Source organism: Canis aureus, chromosome 2 (genome assembly GCF_053574225.1).
Source record: "Canis aureus isolate CA01 chromosome 2, VMU_Caureus_v.1.0, whole genome shotgun sequence".
In the NCBI taxonomy this organism is placed as follows: Eukaryota; Metazoa; Chordata; class Mammalia; order Carnivora; family Canidae; genus Canis; species Canis aureus.
This window is the reverse complement of record NC_135612.1, coordinates 54,173,942-54,191,742: the sequence shown is the minus strand read 5'-3', so window position 1 is coordinate 54,191,742 and position 17,801 is coordinate 54,173,942. Positions and strand designations below refer to the sequence as shown.

The 17,801-nt window shown below is 55.0% G+C and overlaps 1 protein-coding gene across 1 annotated transcript; it reads left to right on the top strand.

Moving 5' to 3' along the window:
• Positions 1-443: 443 nt before the first annotated feature.
• FES (FES proto-oncogene, tyrosine kinase) lies at positions 444-10,075 on the top strand. Its single transcript, XM_077872305.1, has 19 exons — positions 444-603; positions 957-1,172; positions 1,370-1,543; positions 3,111-3,207; positions 3,331-3,514; positions 4,856-4,993; positions 5,065-5,184; positions 5,349-5,471; positions 5,590-5,776; positions 5,899-5,982; positions 6,537-6,746; positions 7,064-7,186; positions 7,583-7,636; positions 8,094-8,212; positions 8,498-8,592; positions 8,694-8,817; positions 8,995-9,152; positions 9,239-9,361; positions 9,733-10,075. Exons 2-19 carry the CDS (start codon positions 966-968, stop codon positions 9,873-9,875), a joined length of 2,463 nt encoding a protein of 820 aa, XP_077728431.1. The 5' UTR covers positions 444-603; positions 957-965; the 3' UTR covers positions 9,876-10,075.
• The last annotated feature ends 7,726 nt before the right edge of the window (positions 10,076-17,801 follow it).

The following is a 17,801-nucleotide window of genomic DNA, read 5'->3' as shown; positions in this document are numbered from 1 at the left end:
AAGCTCCATACCTGTCCACTGGCGGCCGGGGCCCCTCCCCTGCCCGGGCTTCCCTTGGGACAGGAAGCCCCTGCCTGGGGTAGGGGAGTGGTGGCCGCTTCACGGGACCTGCGCCCTGCGCCGGAGAAGGAGGCCTCTCCTCGGGGATATTTACTTGGAATTTTTATTCAAATGTTGGCTGGCGCCTGAGCTCTCCTTGGGGAATCCGACGGGGTGGGGAGGCCCGGGGCAGGCGCCCCCGCCCCCGCCCCCGCCCCCTCCCCGTCCTGGCCGCGCGCCCCCGCCCCCTCCCCCCTCCCCCCCCCCCCCCCCCGGCGCTGCCCAGGCCCCGGGGGCGCGGGCGGGCGGCTCTCGGCGCGGCCATTCTTCCCCGGCCCCCTCCTCCCTTCCGTTTCCGCGGCCGCGGGCAGGGGGGCCGGCAGGCGTCGGGGGCGCCGGCCCTGCCGCCCGCCCCTTCCCCTCTCCGGGCCCGCCCCGGCCGGCCGACTGAAACCGCGGCAGGAGGAAGCCGTAGCAGGAACTGGCCAGGGTCGCCCGGGCCGCAGTCGGGCCGCAGTCGTCCCCGAGGCGTCCTCGGCAGCCCCGGAGCAGCGGCCTGCGCGGGTAACCGGGCGCCCCGAGGCCCAGGGGGGCGCGCGGAGGGAGGCGGCGGAGGAGGGGGCGGCGGGGGCGGCGGGGGCGGCGGGCTGGGAGAGGGGACACCTCCCGGGTGGGGCGCGGGCGGCAGGGCAGGGCAGGGGCCCCGCCGGGGCTGGGGCTGCCTGGAGCCCGGAGGAGGGTCCTGGGCACCCCGAGCCCCTGGGAAGGGTGCCCCAGGGAAGGGTGCCGGGAGCAGGGCCTGGGGAGGGAGGGGACCCTGGCGCCAGGCCTTGGCCCCAGGCAGGGGGAGCAGTGAGGGCCAGCCCCTCCATCCCCAGCTGCTGCCTACCCAGAGTGGGGCTCTCCTCTGCTCCCAGGACGGCACCATGGGCTTCTCTTCAGAGCTCTGCAGCACCCAGGGCCACGGGGCAGTACAGCAGATGCAGGAGGCTGAGCTGCGGCTTCTGGAGGGCATGAGGAAGTGGATGGCCCAGCGTGTCAAGAGTGACAGGGAATACGCAGGGCTGCTGCACCACATGTCCCTCCAGGACAGTGGAGGCCGGGGCATTGGCCCCAACAGCCTCATAAGCCAGGTGGGGGTTCTGTGGGCCTCCGGGCTGCCTCATCCCCTTCCTGCTTTCCACTGAGGAATTCCTGTGGGTGTCAGTTATATCTGCACCCCTTCCTTTCCTGGAACCCGCCCCCCCCAGGGAGGGTCAGAGAGTTGGCAGGCCCAGGCTAGGGAGCCGTTGTCGCCCACCCCCTGTCTCGCCTGTCCCATGTTATCTAGTCCTGGGCAGAGATCACCAGCCAGACGGAGGGCCTGAGCCGACTGCTGAAGCAACACGCAGAGGATCTGAACTCAGGGCCCCTCAGCAAGCTAGGCCTACTGATCCGCGAGCGGCAGCAGCTGCGTAAGACCTACAGCGAGCAGTGGCAGCAGCTGCAGCAGGAGCTCACCAAGGTGAGTAGGTGAGCCTAGGCTCCACCTGGCCATTGCTGCCCGAAGCCTGAGACTAACTGGGCTGGTTTTGCACAGAGCCCCTGGATTCACTGGGGGAAGTGGAAGTCCCTGACCGCAGGCTTGCCCTAGCTTCCGTTCCTCCTCCCTGCACTTGGGCTGGCCTGTGGCAGGGCCTCATTCTACATTTTGTCACCTGACCATGGGCCCGAGGAAAGTGCTGGGAGTAGGAAGAGTGATCCAGCCGTTGCCTACAAGACGTGTGGTATCTGGCTCTGGGGTCTGAGAGACAGTGAGGGGAGTCAGGGCTAGTCTGTCTGCCATCCGCCTGGGCGCACTCCTCTCAAGGCAGCGGACACACCACAGGCAGCAAGCAGTGTGACTCCCTGACACAGAGGTGTGAAGTCAGCTCACTTGCATTCGAACCCTGCCCTGCCTTGCTGTTGGGTCTAGAGGCTGTGTGATTGCAGCTGGTTGGCTGCTTCAGCCTCCAGAATCGTGTGCTGGTCAGCAACCCCTGCACCACACCCCTTCCACCTGTGCCAAACCCAGCCTCACCGTGGAGCCACAGCGGCCCCTGGTGGCCAGTGGCCACCCGCTGTCCCTCTCCTCAGAAGCCCCTGCAATTCAAGGGCTGGCTTGCTTTTATGGGTACTTTAATTGGAACCCAGCCATACCCATTTGTTCATTTTCATATTACCTGTTGCTGTTTTTTTTTCCCAAGATTTTATTTATTTGAGAGCGAGAGAGTACAAGCAGGGTGAGGGGGCAGAGGGAGAGGGAGAAGCCGACTCCCTGCTGAATGAGGAGCCTGACATGAGGTTCAATCCCAGGACCCTGAGATCATGACCTGAGTCAAAGGCAGAGGCTTAACCAACTGAGCCACTGAGGCACCCCTTTGCCTGTGGCTATTACAGAGCTGAGTGATTTCTGCAGTAACGGTATAAGCCTAAAGTGTTTACCATCTGGCCCTTTAAAAGAAAGGTTTGTGTAGCCTTCACAGTGATTTGTTACAGACGGGAGAACTAAGATTTTGAGGAACGGGATGGGACTTACCCAAAGGATTCCAGTGTGTCAACAGGGGAACTGGATAAGAACTTTGGTCTTGACCATCCATTGTTCCTGCCACCAGGAACATAATTTGCAAGACTCGGTGCAAAAATGAAAACGCAGGGCTTCTTGTGAAAAAATTGTGCAGTTTCAAGATGGCATCAGCAGAGCATTAAACCGAGCACGGGCCCTTCTCTGTGAGGAGCTCTGTGGAGAGACTGCACAGGCCATGTGACGTCCCTGCCGCCAGGTCCTACCTGCCACCAGAGATCACTCTAGGTCAAGGAGGGCCAGGTATAGCCTGCCCAGCCCACCTCTCTGCCTCCCCCAGGAGCCTGTCCTTAAGCCAGCTCCTCTGACCTAACTTCAGCAGCAGGGGTTGGGCCCCAGAGGCCCCCAAGCCTTTCCCAGAGGATGGACTTAGATGCCCAGCCTGCCAAAACCACGGGACCTGTGCTGGGCGGAAATCTCCTGTGCCCTGGGGACCCATGTCCCCACACTGACCTCTCCTCTCTCCCAGACCCACAACCAGGACATCGAGAAGCTGAAGAGCCAGTACCGAGTCCTGGCACGGGACAGCGCCCAGGCCAGACGCAAGTACCAGGAGGCCAGCAAAGGTTTGTGGCTCTCCCTTCTGGGAGAGGGGGAATCCCAAGCCAGCCATGACCTGTCCACAGATGCCCAGATCTCCTGCCCAGGCCTCTGCACCATCACCCACCACCCCTCTCCTCACCTGGCAGACAAGGATCGGGACAAGGCCAAGGACAAGTATGTACGCAGCCTGTGGAAGCTCTTTGCTCACCACAACCGCTACGTGCTGGGCGTGCGGGCTGCGCAGCTACACCACCAGCACCACCACCAGCTCATGCTCCCTGGTCTACTCCAGTCGCTGCAGGACCTGCACCAGGAGATGGCCTGCATCCTGTGAGTCCGTAGCCCCACCCTGCCCCCCTCACAGCCTTTCAGCCCTGCCCCCAGGCCCAGAAGCCAGGTCTAGGAGATCTGGTCCTGTGAGAATGGTCACATCATCCTGGGAGAACAGGCCCTGGGCCAACACTTGGAGCCTAGCAGCTTATATCTGGATCGTGTGACCCCAGAGTCCCTTATTGCAAGGTTTCATTATATTTATGGAGCCCCATTTTAGGCTCTGGAGGACAGCAGAGAACAACAAGACAGGAGCATCTGTTCTCTAGGCTCACCCGTGTTGTTGGAGAGAGAAAAGAGAGTCCTGCCCATAGGTAGCATGTGTGAGACTATGTATTATGGAGAAAAATCCAACAAGGAAGGGCAATGGGGAGGCAAGGTGGGCAGGGAAGAGGGACAGCTGTTTGTAGAGTGCTCTGGGAAAGCCTCAGAGGTACCAGGGCAAACTGAGGGGTGTTTGCAGTTAGACCAGTCAGAGAGGAAAGAGCAGGTGCACAGGGCCTGGAGTGGGAGCGTGCCTGGAATCCAGGACCAGCAGGGCCACTGATGTAGCCCAGGCAGTAGCAGGGCAGGGCAGAGTCAGATGTGAGGCCGGACTGGTCCAGGGCTTGGGGGGCTGCTGGGTGATGGAGGGGCCAGCAAGCCATTGTGAGGTCTTAGGTGCTACTGTGTTGAGAAAAGACTTCAGGGGGCTAGGCAGGGGGCTGTTGGAAGAGTGTAGACCATAGGCCGTGGCCGCTGGGCCAGGGTGCTGGTTCCTGGGTATGCTCCCAAAGTGGTGCTGGGGTGTCTTCTTCATGAACTGGAAGTGAGGTGTGAGGTGGAGTCCAGGGTACTCCTGGAAGGTGGAGTTCCTGCTAACTTACGAGGTCAGGGAGGGAAGGAACGGGTTCAGGAGACAAGAATGAGAGTTCATGTTTCCACTCATGGAGTTAGAGTGTCTAAGAGATGTCCACTGGGACGTTCGAGTAAGCAGGTGGCTGCTTGAGGCTGAGGTCCTAGAGGACTAGACACATAGATATAGAGCCAGCAGCATGTCAAAGGCCTGTGCACATTTCGGAGCCCCAGAGTCCCCCGCCGTTCGTGCCTACCACACTCTTGCACACTAGCTCCATTGGGTCCTTATCACAATGCCCACCATCCATCATTATATGCACCAGGAAGCAAAGATAAAGGAGACATTGAGTAACTTGCCTGTGGTCATCTGGCTGGTAAATGATGAAGGGGAAGGGGAGGGTCAACTCCAGGGCTGACTACTACAAACCCAGTGCCAGGGGTCCACAGCTGGCCGGCTTTGCCCAGCCTGAGGCCCCATTGACCAGGGTTCTTGTCTGGGGGCAGGAAGGAGATCCTGCAGGAGTACCTGGAGATTAGCAGCCTGGTGCAGGACGAGGTGGCGGCCATTCACCTAGAGATGGCTGCAGCTGTTGCCCGCATCCAGCCTGAGAGCGAATACCAAGGCTTCCTGCAACAGTATGGGTAAGCCCCTTGCTCCCCCTGGGCACCAGGGCTTCTGGCCTTTTCATTGACGGAGCACCGTCCCCCTGCAGGTCCGCACCTGACATCCCACCCTGTGTCACTTTTGATGAGTCACTGCTTGAAGAGGGCGAACCACTGGAGCCAGGGGAGCTGCAGCTGAATGAGCTGACTGTGGAGAGTGTGCAGCACACGTGCGTGTTGGCTAGGCATCAGGCTGGGGTGGGCTGGAGTATCCAGGGGCAGGTGCCAGCTCTGTAGAACTATGGTCAGGTAGCCAGGTGGCCAGGCTTGCTTGGCTCTGCAGGGATGCATCTGAGGGGTGTGACTCTTAACACTGCCCTTCCTTTGGGTGCAGACTGACCTCAGTGACAGATGAACTGGCTGTGGCCACCGAGACAGTGCTTAGCCGGCAAGAGGTGGTCACTCAGCTGCAGCGCGATCTCCAGAATGAAGAACAGAACACACATCCCCGGGAGCGGTGAGTGGGTTCGCCCACAGCAGCCTCGCAGCCCGCCTTTCCTCTCGTCAGCCGGCCTGACCCATTCCTTGCTGCCAGCTATGGGCTGAGCACCACCCCTCTCCCGCCCCATCTGCAGGGTGCAGCTGCTGGCCAAGAAGCAGGTGTTGCAGGAGGCGCTTCAGGGGCTGCAGGTAGCCCTGTGCACCCAGGCCAAGCTGCAGGCCCAGCAGGAGCTGCTGCAGACCAAGCTGGAGCAGCTGGGCCCTGGCGAACCACCGCCCGTGCTGCTCCTACAGGATGACCGCCACTCCACATCGTCTTCGGTGAGCTGCCTACCACTGCCCGCCGCTGCCAGCCACGCCTGCCCGCCCCGGGGCGCGCTCCTCATTTTTGCCCTCCCCCTCCCCAAGCCTGGCCACCCGCTGACGTCTGTCCCTGGCCTCAGGAGCAGGAGCGAGAAGGGGGAAGGACACCCACCCTGGAGATCCTTAAGAGCCACATCTCAGGAATCTTCCGCCCTAAGTTCTCGGTGAGTAGAACCCAGCCTGGGCCTGTATCTCTGTCCTCCTCTCTGGGGTGGGCCAGGCTAGGAGATCTCAGACCTGTACCCCCTAAGACCCTCCCACCAGGGTGTTTGGGGTTAATCATGCTGCCCTAGAGAGGAGGCTCTGCCCAGAGGAGGTTGCTTTTATCGGGGGGTCCTTGTCTTCCCTGGGATTCCAGATTACATATGTCCCCAGATCTTGTCAGCCAGCACCCTCTTCCTCTTCACCCCACTGTGTGCTACAGCCTTGTTACCTCCCGGCTCTTCTTGCCCTGGGAGTCATTGCATAGCTGGGGCCTGGAGCAAAAGGCAGAAGCCTAGTTTGAGGTCACCAGCCTGGGCTTCCCCTCCCAGCTCTGTCTAGAGCAAGACTGGGTGAGTCCGTTGCTTGCTCCAGGGGCTCTAATGCCACACAGGTGGCATTAGAGGGGTAGATGTGAGACAGAGAATCCCCCACCCCGTGACTCCCGTCTGTCCTAGTGGCCTCCCTGGACGAATTGCTGAATTCCCCTCTCTTGCCCCTCCCCTGCCCCGGCCAGCTCCCTCCACCACTGCAGCTCATTCCAGAGGTACAGAAGCCCCTGCATGAGCAGCTGTGGTACCATGGGGCAATCCCACGGGCAGAGGTGTCTGAGCTGCTGACACACTCCGGGGACTTCCTGGTGCGGGAGAGCCAGGGCAAGCAGGAGTATGTGCTGTCTGTGCTGTGGGATGGCCAGCCCCGGCACTTCATCATCCAGTCTGCTGACGTGAGTGGGGCCTGGATTCAGGCCTTCCCTGCCCTGCCCCCCTCTCTGCAGGGGAATGGTCTTGAGAGGGGAGGAAGATGCTGCCACAGTAGATGCTTCCTTGGCAGAGGTGAAAATTGCCAGAGAATGCCCAGTCCGTGCAACAAGCTAGAGGCACAGTCCTCGGCGTGGGTCCTCCCCTGTGAAGGGCTCCAAGCTGTGGCACGGCAGCAGAGAGCACCTTTTCTACCAGCTATACCTCCTGTCCCCTCCTCTCCCAGGGCTCAGGGCCCCCCCAGCAGAGGAGGCTGCTGATCCTGGGTTCTCCTGCCCCACAGAACCTATACCGACTTGAAGGGGATGGCTTTCCCAGCATCCCCTTGCTCATCGACCACCTACTGCGCTCTCAGCAGCCCCTCACCAAGAAAAGTGGTATTGTCCTCAACAGAGCGGTGCCCAAGGTGAGCCTGTGCCCAGCCTGACCATGCCACCTGTGCCACGTGGTGTCCAGGCAGGCAGGGTCTCCCAGGTTCCTGTCTATAAACGGGTGCAAAGTGATTCCTTACTACTCAGGGAGCCAGCTTCCCTCTATGGTTGGAATCCCAAGGCCATTCACCATTCCATAGAACACACACATGTACATGCAGAGCTGACACTCCCCCAGTGAGGGCACCCGCCTGGTCCCCAAAGTTGTTTAAGTGTGATCCTGATCCTGTCTAACCCCCATTTTTCAGACCAACAAACCGAGGTGCCAAGAAATGAAAGACATAGCATTGGTGGGGGACATCTGGTCCCTTGCAGGGCCCAGCACACATTTCCTCCACTGACTTCCGACCCCCAACCCCTCCCTCCCCCAGGACAAGTGGGTGCTAAACCACGAGGACCTGGTGTTGGGTGAGCAGATTGGTCGGGTGAGTTGAGTGTTCTACCAGCCTCCTGGCTGCCTGATCTCCCCTCCCCCACTTCTGCCCCCCACCCCACCCCCCACCCCCAAGCCCTCACCCCATCCAGGCCCTTTCTCCCCAGGTTGCTCTCGTATGCGTGGGGAGACACGCTTTGGTCACGTGAGCTATAAAATACCTGCTAAGGAAAAAAAAAAGTCCCTTTCTTAAGACAAAGAATGGTTTTTCAACCCAAGTTAAAGAGAAATTTGGGTTTTTTGTGTCCCTTCTCTCTGTGAAGGTGGCAAGTTAGAGGTCACCTTCCCTACCTAGCCCATGTGCACCCAGTCCCCACCCAGGGGTAAACACCTCTGGAGCATGGCTGAGCTGTCTGAGGAGGGTGGGGACAAGATGAGGACCAGTCCCTGGGAGTGAGGAAGAGGACCATGGTCCAGGGAAGGCTGGTAGGAGCCTGAGACCATTGCAGGGGAACTTTGGTGAAGTGTTCAGTGGACGTCTACGGGCCGACAATACTCTGGTGGCGGTGAAATCTTGCCGAGAGACCCTCCCACCTGACCTCAAGGCCAAGTTTCTACAGGAAGCGAGGTGGGTGCTAAAGTAACGATCCCAGAGCTCCACATGCAAAGGGTTCCTCCATGCATGGCATGAGGTAAAGCGCTTGACTTGCTCCCTCGTGGCCCCTCACCATGTAAGTGGTCGTCCCCCCCACAACCCTGCTTAGTGCTGAGGGAGAAAGGCTCAGTGATGCCCCCAAGGTCACACAGCCAGGCCTGCTGGCCTCTCCTGTGCTGCCCTCTCCCATCCTCCCTCGGTGCCCCTGGGGCTCCCGGGGCTCCCCCAGGTGGGCTCCTAAGTGGCGGCACCCTCCAGGATCCTGAAGCAGTACAGCCACCCCAATATCGTAAGGCTCATTGGCGTCTGCACCCAGAAGCAGCCCATCTACATTGTCATGGAGCTCGTGCAGGGTGAGCAGAGGAAGCTGGTCTCCAGGGGGCACGTGTGGAGGAGGAGGCTTCTGCCAGAGGCTTACCAAGGCTTCTCCTGCCCTTCCCCCACCCACCCCCAGGGGGCGACTTCCTGACCTTCCTGCGGACAGAGGGCGCCCGGCTGAGGATGAAGACCCTGCTGCAGATGGTGGGGGACGCGGCTGCGGGCATGGAGTATCTGGAGAGCAAGTGTTGCATCCACCGGTGAGTGAGGGGAGCCAGTGGCATCACCACCCTCCCGCTTTCCTTGCTGCAGGCACCTGCTCCAGGCCTGGAGTCCACCTGTGGCGGGGGGGGGGGGGGGGGTAGGAGGGGGCGGGTAGGGGCTTTCTTCAGGGCTACTCCTGGAGCCCGGGCCTCTGCCCTGTCCGCCCCACCCAGGGACCTGGCTGCCCGGAACTGCCTGGTGACAGAGAAGAACGTCCTGAAGATCAGCGACTTTGGCATGTCCCGGGAAGAAGCTGATGGCATCTATGCAGCCTCAGGGGGCCTCAGACAAGTCCCTGTGAAGTGGACAGCACCGGAGGCTCTTAACTACGGTACCTGGGCCTCACCTGCTCTGGCTGCAGGGCCCTCTCTCTGGCCAGTGGACCAGCCGGCCCCCTCACACCTTGTCTCCCTGCAGGACGCTACTCCTCCGAGAGTGACGTGTGGAGCTTTGGCATCTTGCTCTGGGAGGCCTTCAGCTTAGGAGCCTCCCCCTACCCCAACCTCAGCAATCAGCAGACCCGGGAGTTTGTGGAAAAAGGTGAGGCAAAAAAAAGACAAAGGTGAGGCATCCCCATATGACAGCAGCTTCTCCGTGCTCCCGCTGGGCTCCTCCAGGTCCTCTGACCACCCACTGGGGCAGAGCAATGGTCATCCTGGAGCTGCCATGGCAGGAGCCCCCCAGGTTTGCCAGGCCAACACCATCCCATTTACTCTTCGTGGCAAGTGAGGGAGGTCTTACTGTGTCCCTTTTGCTGCCAGAAAAGACAGGCTTGCAGAGGTCACACACAGTGGGACCGAGATTAGAACCTCAGTGTCCTTGGGGCCCTTGAGAGTGTCTACGACTCAAGGTAGCTGCTGGGGTCCCCATGCCCACTCCTCACACCTGTTGTGCTGTGCCTGTGCCCACAGGGGGCCGCCTGCCCTGCCCAGAGCTGTGCCCTGACGCTGTGTTCAGGCTCATGGAGCAGTGCTGGGCCTACGAGCCCGGGCAGCGGCCCAGCTTCAGCGCCATCTACCAGGAGCTGCAGAGCATCCGGAGGCGGCATCGGTGAGGCTGGGCCCCCTTCTCAAGCTGGAGGCCTCTGTGGGCAAGATTCTGGCTGCCACTGTTGGATGGCTCCTAAGAGTCCCAGGCCCCGGACACTGGCATCAGTGCTGCCGGCAGGCATGTAGCTCGGTCAGCTGTGCAGCCCTGCTTCTGCTTGGGCTTCCTCTTCTAGGCGGAAATAATAAAACCACTTGTGCCCACTGAGTGCTCCTGGCATGTGCACCCCTCCAGAGGGCAGGTCTGAGGAAGAACCAGGGGCCTATGCCATGGCCATGGGGAATGGGGTCAGGGAGATGGGCAGGGCTCATGAGGCCAAACTGACATGGTCTGTGAGATATGGGGAAGGGAGAGATGCTAGGTTCCTGACATGTGGCAGTGTCTTACCTGAAAGGGTCACAGACAGAGGAGAGAGCTGCGGGAGGAATGGGAAGTTTGGAGATGTGTTTGAGGGGCCCATGGGGATGTAGGTGTGACATAGAAGTCTGGAAACCCAGGTAGAAGCAAAGGCTGGCAACTGACATTGAAAAGTCATTAGCCGATAAACACTAGGGAGCAGCTGACGCTATGTGGTGAGCAGAAGTCATAGAAGATTCAGGGGAGAGGAGATGGGAGTTGGGGAAAGTGCTTCCCTGAAAGGGCACTGAGGTGGCTGAAGACAAAGAACATCCTCTCAGGGAGTTGGCCCATCAAGACAATAGGGTAGCAGAGTGGGGAGCCCTCACGTTCTCTAAGTCCATAAAGATCCCCCTAAATCTATAAGAATCATCTGAAACTTTCCCAGCAGCACCAGAGAAGGGCAAGAAGACAAAGAGGTAGGAACAAACCTCTCTCGCACCAAAAAACAAAACAACAAGAACTCTGAGGCAAAGTGGCCATCCTCCGAGAAAGCTGAGGAAGTAGCGCATATCTATTTTTGAAGGAGTTAAAAACATGATAACTTGTGTACACAAGAGGAAATCAGGTAGAGTGTGATTAAGAAAAAAATACTAAGAAGTCAGACTATATCCATTGGAAGTGATCAAAAGCAGAACCAAGGAACTTCTGCTTCTGGGTAGGATGTGGTGAGTCTCTGCATGCCACTGCCCCCATTGCAACAGTGAGGAGGAAACGAGATGAAAATTGTTTTTATTTTTTAATTAAAAAAAAACGGGGGTGGGGGTGGCAGGTAGGCCGGTGGCTCAGCAGTTTAGCGCCACCTTCAGTCCAGGGCCTGATCCTAGAGACCTGGGATAGAGTCCCACATCAGGCTCCCTGCATGGAGCCTGCTTCTCCCTCTGCCTGTGTCTCTGCCTCCATCTCTGTCTCTCTGTGTGTGTGTGTCTCTCTCTCTGTGTCTCTCATGATTAAATAAATAATAAAAAATTTTTTAACTCTATTAAATAATTTTCTTTCTTTCTTTTTTTTCCTTTTTTTTTTTTTTTAAGATTTCATTTATCTATTCATAAGAGACACAGAGAGAGGCAGAGAGACAGGCAAAGGGAGGAGAAGTAGGCTCTATGCACTAGCCCAATGCAGGACTTGATCCCTGAAATCTGGGACCAGGTCCTGAGCCAAAGGCAGACACCCAACTGCTTAGCCACCCAGGCGTCCCTAAAAAAAATCTTTAAGACTTTATTTTAGAGAGAGTGAGTGAGCACAAACAGTGGGGAAAAGCAGAGGAAGAGGGAGAAGCCGGCTCCCCGCTAAGCAGGGGACCTGACATGGTGCTCGAACCTGGTACCCTAGGATCATGACCTAAGCTGAAGGCAGGTACTGAGCCACCTAGGCACCCCTAAATAAATAAATCTTAAAAAAAGAGAAATAATGGAGAAAGCAGAACCTAAGAAACGTGAGGTTCTAGTATAATGAGGGATGGAAATTCCAGGAGAGCAAGGTTAGGACCAGAATAAACTGGAAATGACCCAAATGTGTCTCTAGTGATAAGAACAGACCACTGGTGGGAATACCAACATTGACAAATCTCAAAGATATGTTGAGTAAAGAAGCCAGACGTGAAAGTACATTCCTACAATTCCAGTTTATGAAGTTCAAGAACATGCAAGACTAAGCTATAGAGAAGTCAACCTTGTGGTCATGTCTGAGGGGTACTGATGGAAAGGGGTGTGAGTGCAGGGTAACAGCCCCACCCCAGTAACCTTACAACTCTGCCCGTCTCTACCTTGGCTGTGTAGGTGAGGCTTGAGGAGTCTGGCTTGAGCCTTAACAGAATGCACTCCAATTCCTCCCAGAGCAAAGAGCCATAAGCAACCAGGGGAGGAGCCTCCCCGTCTGTGGGAGACCACAGTGAGGCTGTTCCTCATCCCATCTTTCTAGTTTCACTTGAGTGCAGGGCTCTCTATCTGGCTCCCTCGCCCCATAGAGCTCAGCTTGAGGCCATGCAACTGCTTGGTTGTGGTTTAGAGTTGGCTCCTTTGCCACAGAGTGACCTGCCACCATACCTCCTGTCCCAGTCTCTCCAGTGTTCCATGTCATCCTGTGGAACTAGGGTTGCGAGAAGTTGGCTCCATGCTGGTCTTGCTTTTGCTCTGTGTGACTAAAAAACTGTCTGGATCCATGGGACTTGTCATCTCCTTCCTAGCTGAGTCTATGAAATGTGGCAGTCTATGGGGCCTGTAACTGCAACAGTGACTCTTGTGGCCCTGTTGGCCACCACACTGGCTCAGGGACTACTTGACCACCTGGCCAATCTGCCACCTGATGTGGGGCTGACAAGGTCAAAACCTCTCTTTGGAGAAGAGACAGGGTTCTATAGACATCAGGTCAAGTATGGGAGATAAGGGCACCTGGGTAGCTCAGTTGGTTGAGCAGCTGCCTTCAGCTCAGGTCATGATCCCAGGGTGCTGGGGTTGAGCCCCACATCAGGCTCTCTCAGTAGGTAGCCTGCTTCTCCCTTTCTGCCCCTCACTGCCCCCACTTGTGCTCTCTCTCTCTTGCTCTCTCTCTCTCTCAAATAAAATCTTTAGGGAAAAAAAAGTATGGGAAAGAACTCTGCCCCACTTCGTGTCCACTTCGTGCTGAGGTGTCTGGTGACATCAGAAATAGGTTGTCTTTGACCATCATCCCTGGTCCCAAATGAGTTCCATTAGTGTTTTTTTTGGGGGGGGGTGTTTAAGATTTTTTTTTTTTTAAGATTTTATTCATGAGAGACAGAATGGCAGAGACTTAGGCAGAGGGAGAAGCAGGCTCCCTGTGGGGAGCCCGATGGAGATTCATAATGGAGATCGTGAGTGCCTAGATAACAAAAAAAAATCACCCAAAGTGCACTTGAGCATTTGCTCAACACCATCAGGCTGCAGGCTGTTCTCTGAGGATGGCTTTGGGAAACTATTCGGCTACCACAGAATGGAAGCCTTGGCAAAGACCAAGATAATGCACCTCAGGCCAGGGTAGGGGGAGATTGTAAGGGATGTTCCCAACAGGGAAATGTCATGATCAGGGTATTGTCATTAGGATAGGGACAAGTGGGGCAGGCCAGGTGGCTCAGAGGTTTAGCGCCGCCTTCAGCCCAGGACATGATCCTGGAGTCCCGGGATTGAGTCCCACGTCGGGCTCCCTGCATGGAACCTGCTTCTCCCTCTGCTGTCTCTGACTCTGTGTGTGTGTGTGTCTATCATGAATGAATAAATAAAATCTTAAAAAAAAAAAAAAAAAAGGATAGGGACAAGTGGTCCCCTGTTCTGATGGAGCCAAGTGGTTACCCTGAAGCAGAGCAGGAGATGGGTATGAGGAGGGGAGCTACTGTCTTGAAGGAACTCCTAGCTTTAAGGGTGCTCAAGAACATATCACCTTATAATAGCCCTGAATGGCCACTTACAAAGGCCAATTGCCTGTGGTGCCACACAGATTATTACAAATCACAGAGTTCATGGCACAGACTAAAGACACGTGGTATGTGGTGGTGGACATGGCTTGCTAATGCCTTTTTTAGCATCCCATTAACCAAAGGATGAAAATCAGCTTGCCTTCATGAGCTTGGCTTACAAAGCATCCTTACAGTGATGCCACAGGACTACCTGAATTCTCCTGTGATTTGCCACCAGTCCTAACTCCAGTAGGAAGTGCATTATGACAAAAGATTTCATGAAACACATGTCCCTGTTCACAACCCATGGGAAGCATAATGGTTATCTTATATGTCCACTTGGCTGAGCCATGGTGCCCGGATACATGGTCAAACATTAATCTGGAGGTTTCTGTGAAGGCTTTTTTGGTTGCAACTGCCATTTCAATTGATGGTTTTTGAGCAAACCAAATTTCCCTCCATAATGTGGGTAGACCTAATCCAATCAGCTGAAAGTTTGCAGAGAACAAGAGACTGACCTCCCCCAACCAAAAGGGAATTTTTTTTAAATATATTTTTTTTTAATTTTTATTTATTTATGATAGTCACAGAGAGAGAGAGAGAGAGGCAGAGACACAGGCAGAGGGAGAAGCAGGCTCCATGCACCGGGAGCCCGATGTGGGATTCGATCCCGGGTCTCCAGGATCGCGCCCTGGGCCAAAGGCAGGCGTCAAACCGCTGTGCCACCCAGGGATCCCCCAAAAGGGAATTTTGTAGCAGATGGCCTCTGGACTTGAACATTGGTTTTTCTGTGGGTCTCTAGTCTTATAGCCTTCAGACTTAAAGGCTCCTCTCTAGATCTCCAGCCTGCTGGTCTACCTCTAGGTTTTTGACTTACCAGCTTCCATTATTGCATGAGCTATTCCTTTACACACACACACACACACACACACATACACATCTATACATCCTGTGGTTCTTCTCTGGGGAATCTTGACTGATACAGGCTACCCATGGAAAAGGACACTTTAACCACAAACATCAATGGAACCAACACACTGGCTGGACCTGTACCACCCAGGTAAGAACTATAGCCACCTGGATCCATTATCACACAGGACATGGTGGCCATCTGTAACCCAGGGCCTGGCTAATATGCCTGGACTACTAGCTACACAGTGGAATGACAGAACTCTGGCACATGTAGCCTGAGGCATTCAACCTGGCTAGTCATGACGAATAGACTAGATGGATCTCCTACTTTCTACTCAATGATATTGCTGGGCAAAGACTGCTCTAGGCAGCTTTTTCTAGGGAGGGCACAACAGTTCCCATCTACATGGTAGATGTGGGCAATTTAAGGACTCCTAAATGGGCAGTGTTGCATATTTGGGTTCTCCAAACACATCCAATCAGACAGTGGCGCTGCCTTTATAGCCAAGAGCATTCAGCAGTGGGTAAACTACCTGCAGCATTCCCTGGATATTTCATGCCCTGCATCATGGACAGGTAGCAGGTGCCAATGAAAGATGGAATATACTTAAAAAAAAAAAAGATTTTATTTATTCATGAGAAACAGAGAGGAAGGGCAGCCTGGGTGGCTCAGCAGTTTAGCACCGCCTTCATCCCAAGGCCTGATCCTGGAGACCCGAGATCGAGTCCCAAGTCAGGCTTCCTACATGGAGCCTGCTTCTCCCTCTGCCTGTGTCTCTGCCTCTCTCTCTCTCCCTCAAGAATAAATAAATAAAATCTTTAAAAAAAAAAAGAAACAGGAAGACAGAGGGAGAAGTAGGGAGCCTGATGTGGGACTTGATCCCAGAACCCTGGGATCACGACCTGAGCTGAAGGCATATGCATAACCAGCTGAGCTACCCAAGCGCCCTGGAAGGTACTCTTAAAGGAGAAACTAAAAAAAGATAAGTAGACAACTGAAAATAGCTCCCAATAGAGCACACCCTTGAGACAAGGCAGTGTGGTTTCTAAATGTGGCAATTCCAGAAAAGGGTGGTTCTCATTCAGAGAGTGTTTATAAGGTTGGGGAGAGGGAGAAAAGAGGTTTCAGCTGGCTGGAGGAGACTCAAACCCTGTATTTAGTCCCCCTTACTCTTCCTTTTCCCATATCACCCCTACCTCCAGGAAACCAGGCTGCTGGAACCTACAGCAGCAAAAACAGCCAGGGCTGGGAGATCCTAACCTGGTGTTTCTCCTGCTGCCCTGGTTATGCCTGAGGACATTAGGCCTATATGTGCCTGCCAAATACAAACCAGTCTAAACTCTGTAGTACAAGTGATGATAGACAATTCTTTTGCTCCAGGCTTTGTGCTGGCCAGTCAAGGCAGCATATTCACGGTTACCACCACCTCTTGCTGCACTCAAATTAATAAAGAAAAGTGATCTGTCTCTTGACTTATAAATAGGGTGGGTCTGAAGTCAATCCCCAGTTGTATCTGGGACATAGCAGTTTGGCTCTCCGAGTAGGGAGCCTGACTGTGGTCTGTCCTCCAAGTGGGCCTGATCATCCTACTGGGAGGCACAGTTGTGGTCACTCTCATCTGATGTTAAACAGGAAATATTTGGTCCAAGCCCAAATATTTGTAAGTATATCTAGCTCTCCAATGGAGTGGCTATGCTCCTGAAAATAATTCTTAGCTGGATACATGAAAGGCTGGGGTGGCAGGAAGTAGAGTTGTGGGAAGCAGCTACTGCCCAGTACCCTGATAACCTTGCTTAGCTCTTGACAGGCCACAAAGGTGAGTCTTGACCACGGAACCATCCAAGTCTTGAAAGAACACATGATTCCTTCTGCAACATGTGGCCTGGGATCCCCCCTGGAACAAGAGGACATAAGCAGCCTGGCAGAGTGGGGACAGTCCCCAGGCCTCCTCTCGTCTCCCTCCTAGCCTTCCATCTGGCCCCTCTCTCCACTTAGAGCTCAGCTTCAGGCCATGAAAGTGTCTGATTGTAGTTGAGTTGGCTCCTGAGCCACAGAGAGTCCTGTGGCCTTGCTGCTCCTCTGGTCCCTCCAGCTCACTCCTGTCTCTGACTCGGGAAAGCTGACACCATGCTTGCCTTGCTTTTGCTGTCTATGTAAGTAGAAAGCTATCTGGATCCAGTGGGACTTGTCATCTCCTTACCAGCTGAGGCTACAGGAATGTGGCAGGCCCACCTGGCAGCTTCAGTGGTGATCTTATGGCCCTATTAGCCACTGTGCTGTGCTTTGAGACTGCTTGACCTCTTGACACAGAGGAACATTTTGGGGGTGATGGGAATGTTCTGTTTCGATCTGAGTGGTAATTATACTTGTCTATACATTTATCAAAACTAACAAGGGACTCCTGGGTGGCTCAGTGGTTGAGTATCTGCCTTTGGCTCAGGTCATGATCCCAGGGTCTGGAATCGAGTCTCATATCAGGCTCCCCACAGGAAGGCTGCATCTCCCTCTGCCTATGTCTCTGCCTCTCTCTGTGTGTCTTTTTAAAAGAATAAATAAATTCTTTTTAAAAAAACTAAGCTGCACACATAAGACTTGTACCATAAACTGTAAATTATACCTCAATTTTTAAAAATCACCCCCCCCCCTCTTGGGAATGCCTGGGTGGCTCAGCGGTTGAGCATCTGCCTTTGGCCCAGGGCGTGATCCTAGAGTCCGGGGATCGAGTCCCACATCGGGCTCCCTGCTTCTCCCTCTGCCTGTCTCTCTCTCATGAATAAATAAACAATCTTTAAAAATAAAATATAAAAAATTCACCCCCCCAAAAAAATCATCAGGGAACAAACAAGAGCTCTTGAAAATTATGATTGCCAAAATGAAAAAGTCAATTGGAAAATAAATTTCCCAGAACACAGAGCAAAACAGAAAGACATAAGGGACCGTGAACCTCGCCTAGGTCTAACACCCTAGTACCAGGCCTTTCAGTTTGTAAATAAACCAAGAAGAGTGTTTGCGGGAATGAAAGAGATGGGAGTTAGAACAGAGAGATGACAGTATCAATCTCGTTAATCAAACAAAAACCCGTGTAAGCAATACTCAGCCGTTCGTTAGTAACTGATAGCACAATCCTTTGGTGGAGCAATAGGATGGCAAGTACCTTCAGTTATGTGGGTCTTTATCCTTACAGCCCAGGTCATCTCCTTACCAGCTGAGGCTAC

Bases quoted from the DNA above. Each gene is read 5' to 3' on its own strand.
- FES (XM_077872305.1), top strand. From the start codon at position 966: ATGGGCTTCTCTTCAGAGCTCTGCAGCACCCAGGGCCACGGGGCAGTA. The intron at 3,515-4,855 runs GTGAGTCCGTAG...GTCTGGGGGCAG, and splicing joins CAGGAGATGGCCTGCATCCT to GAAGGAGATCCTGCAGGAGT. The intron at 8,593-8,693 runs GTGAGCAGAGGA...ACCCACCCCCAG, and splicing joins TGTCATGGAGCTCGTGCAGG to GGGGCGACTTCCTGACCTTC.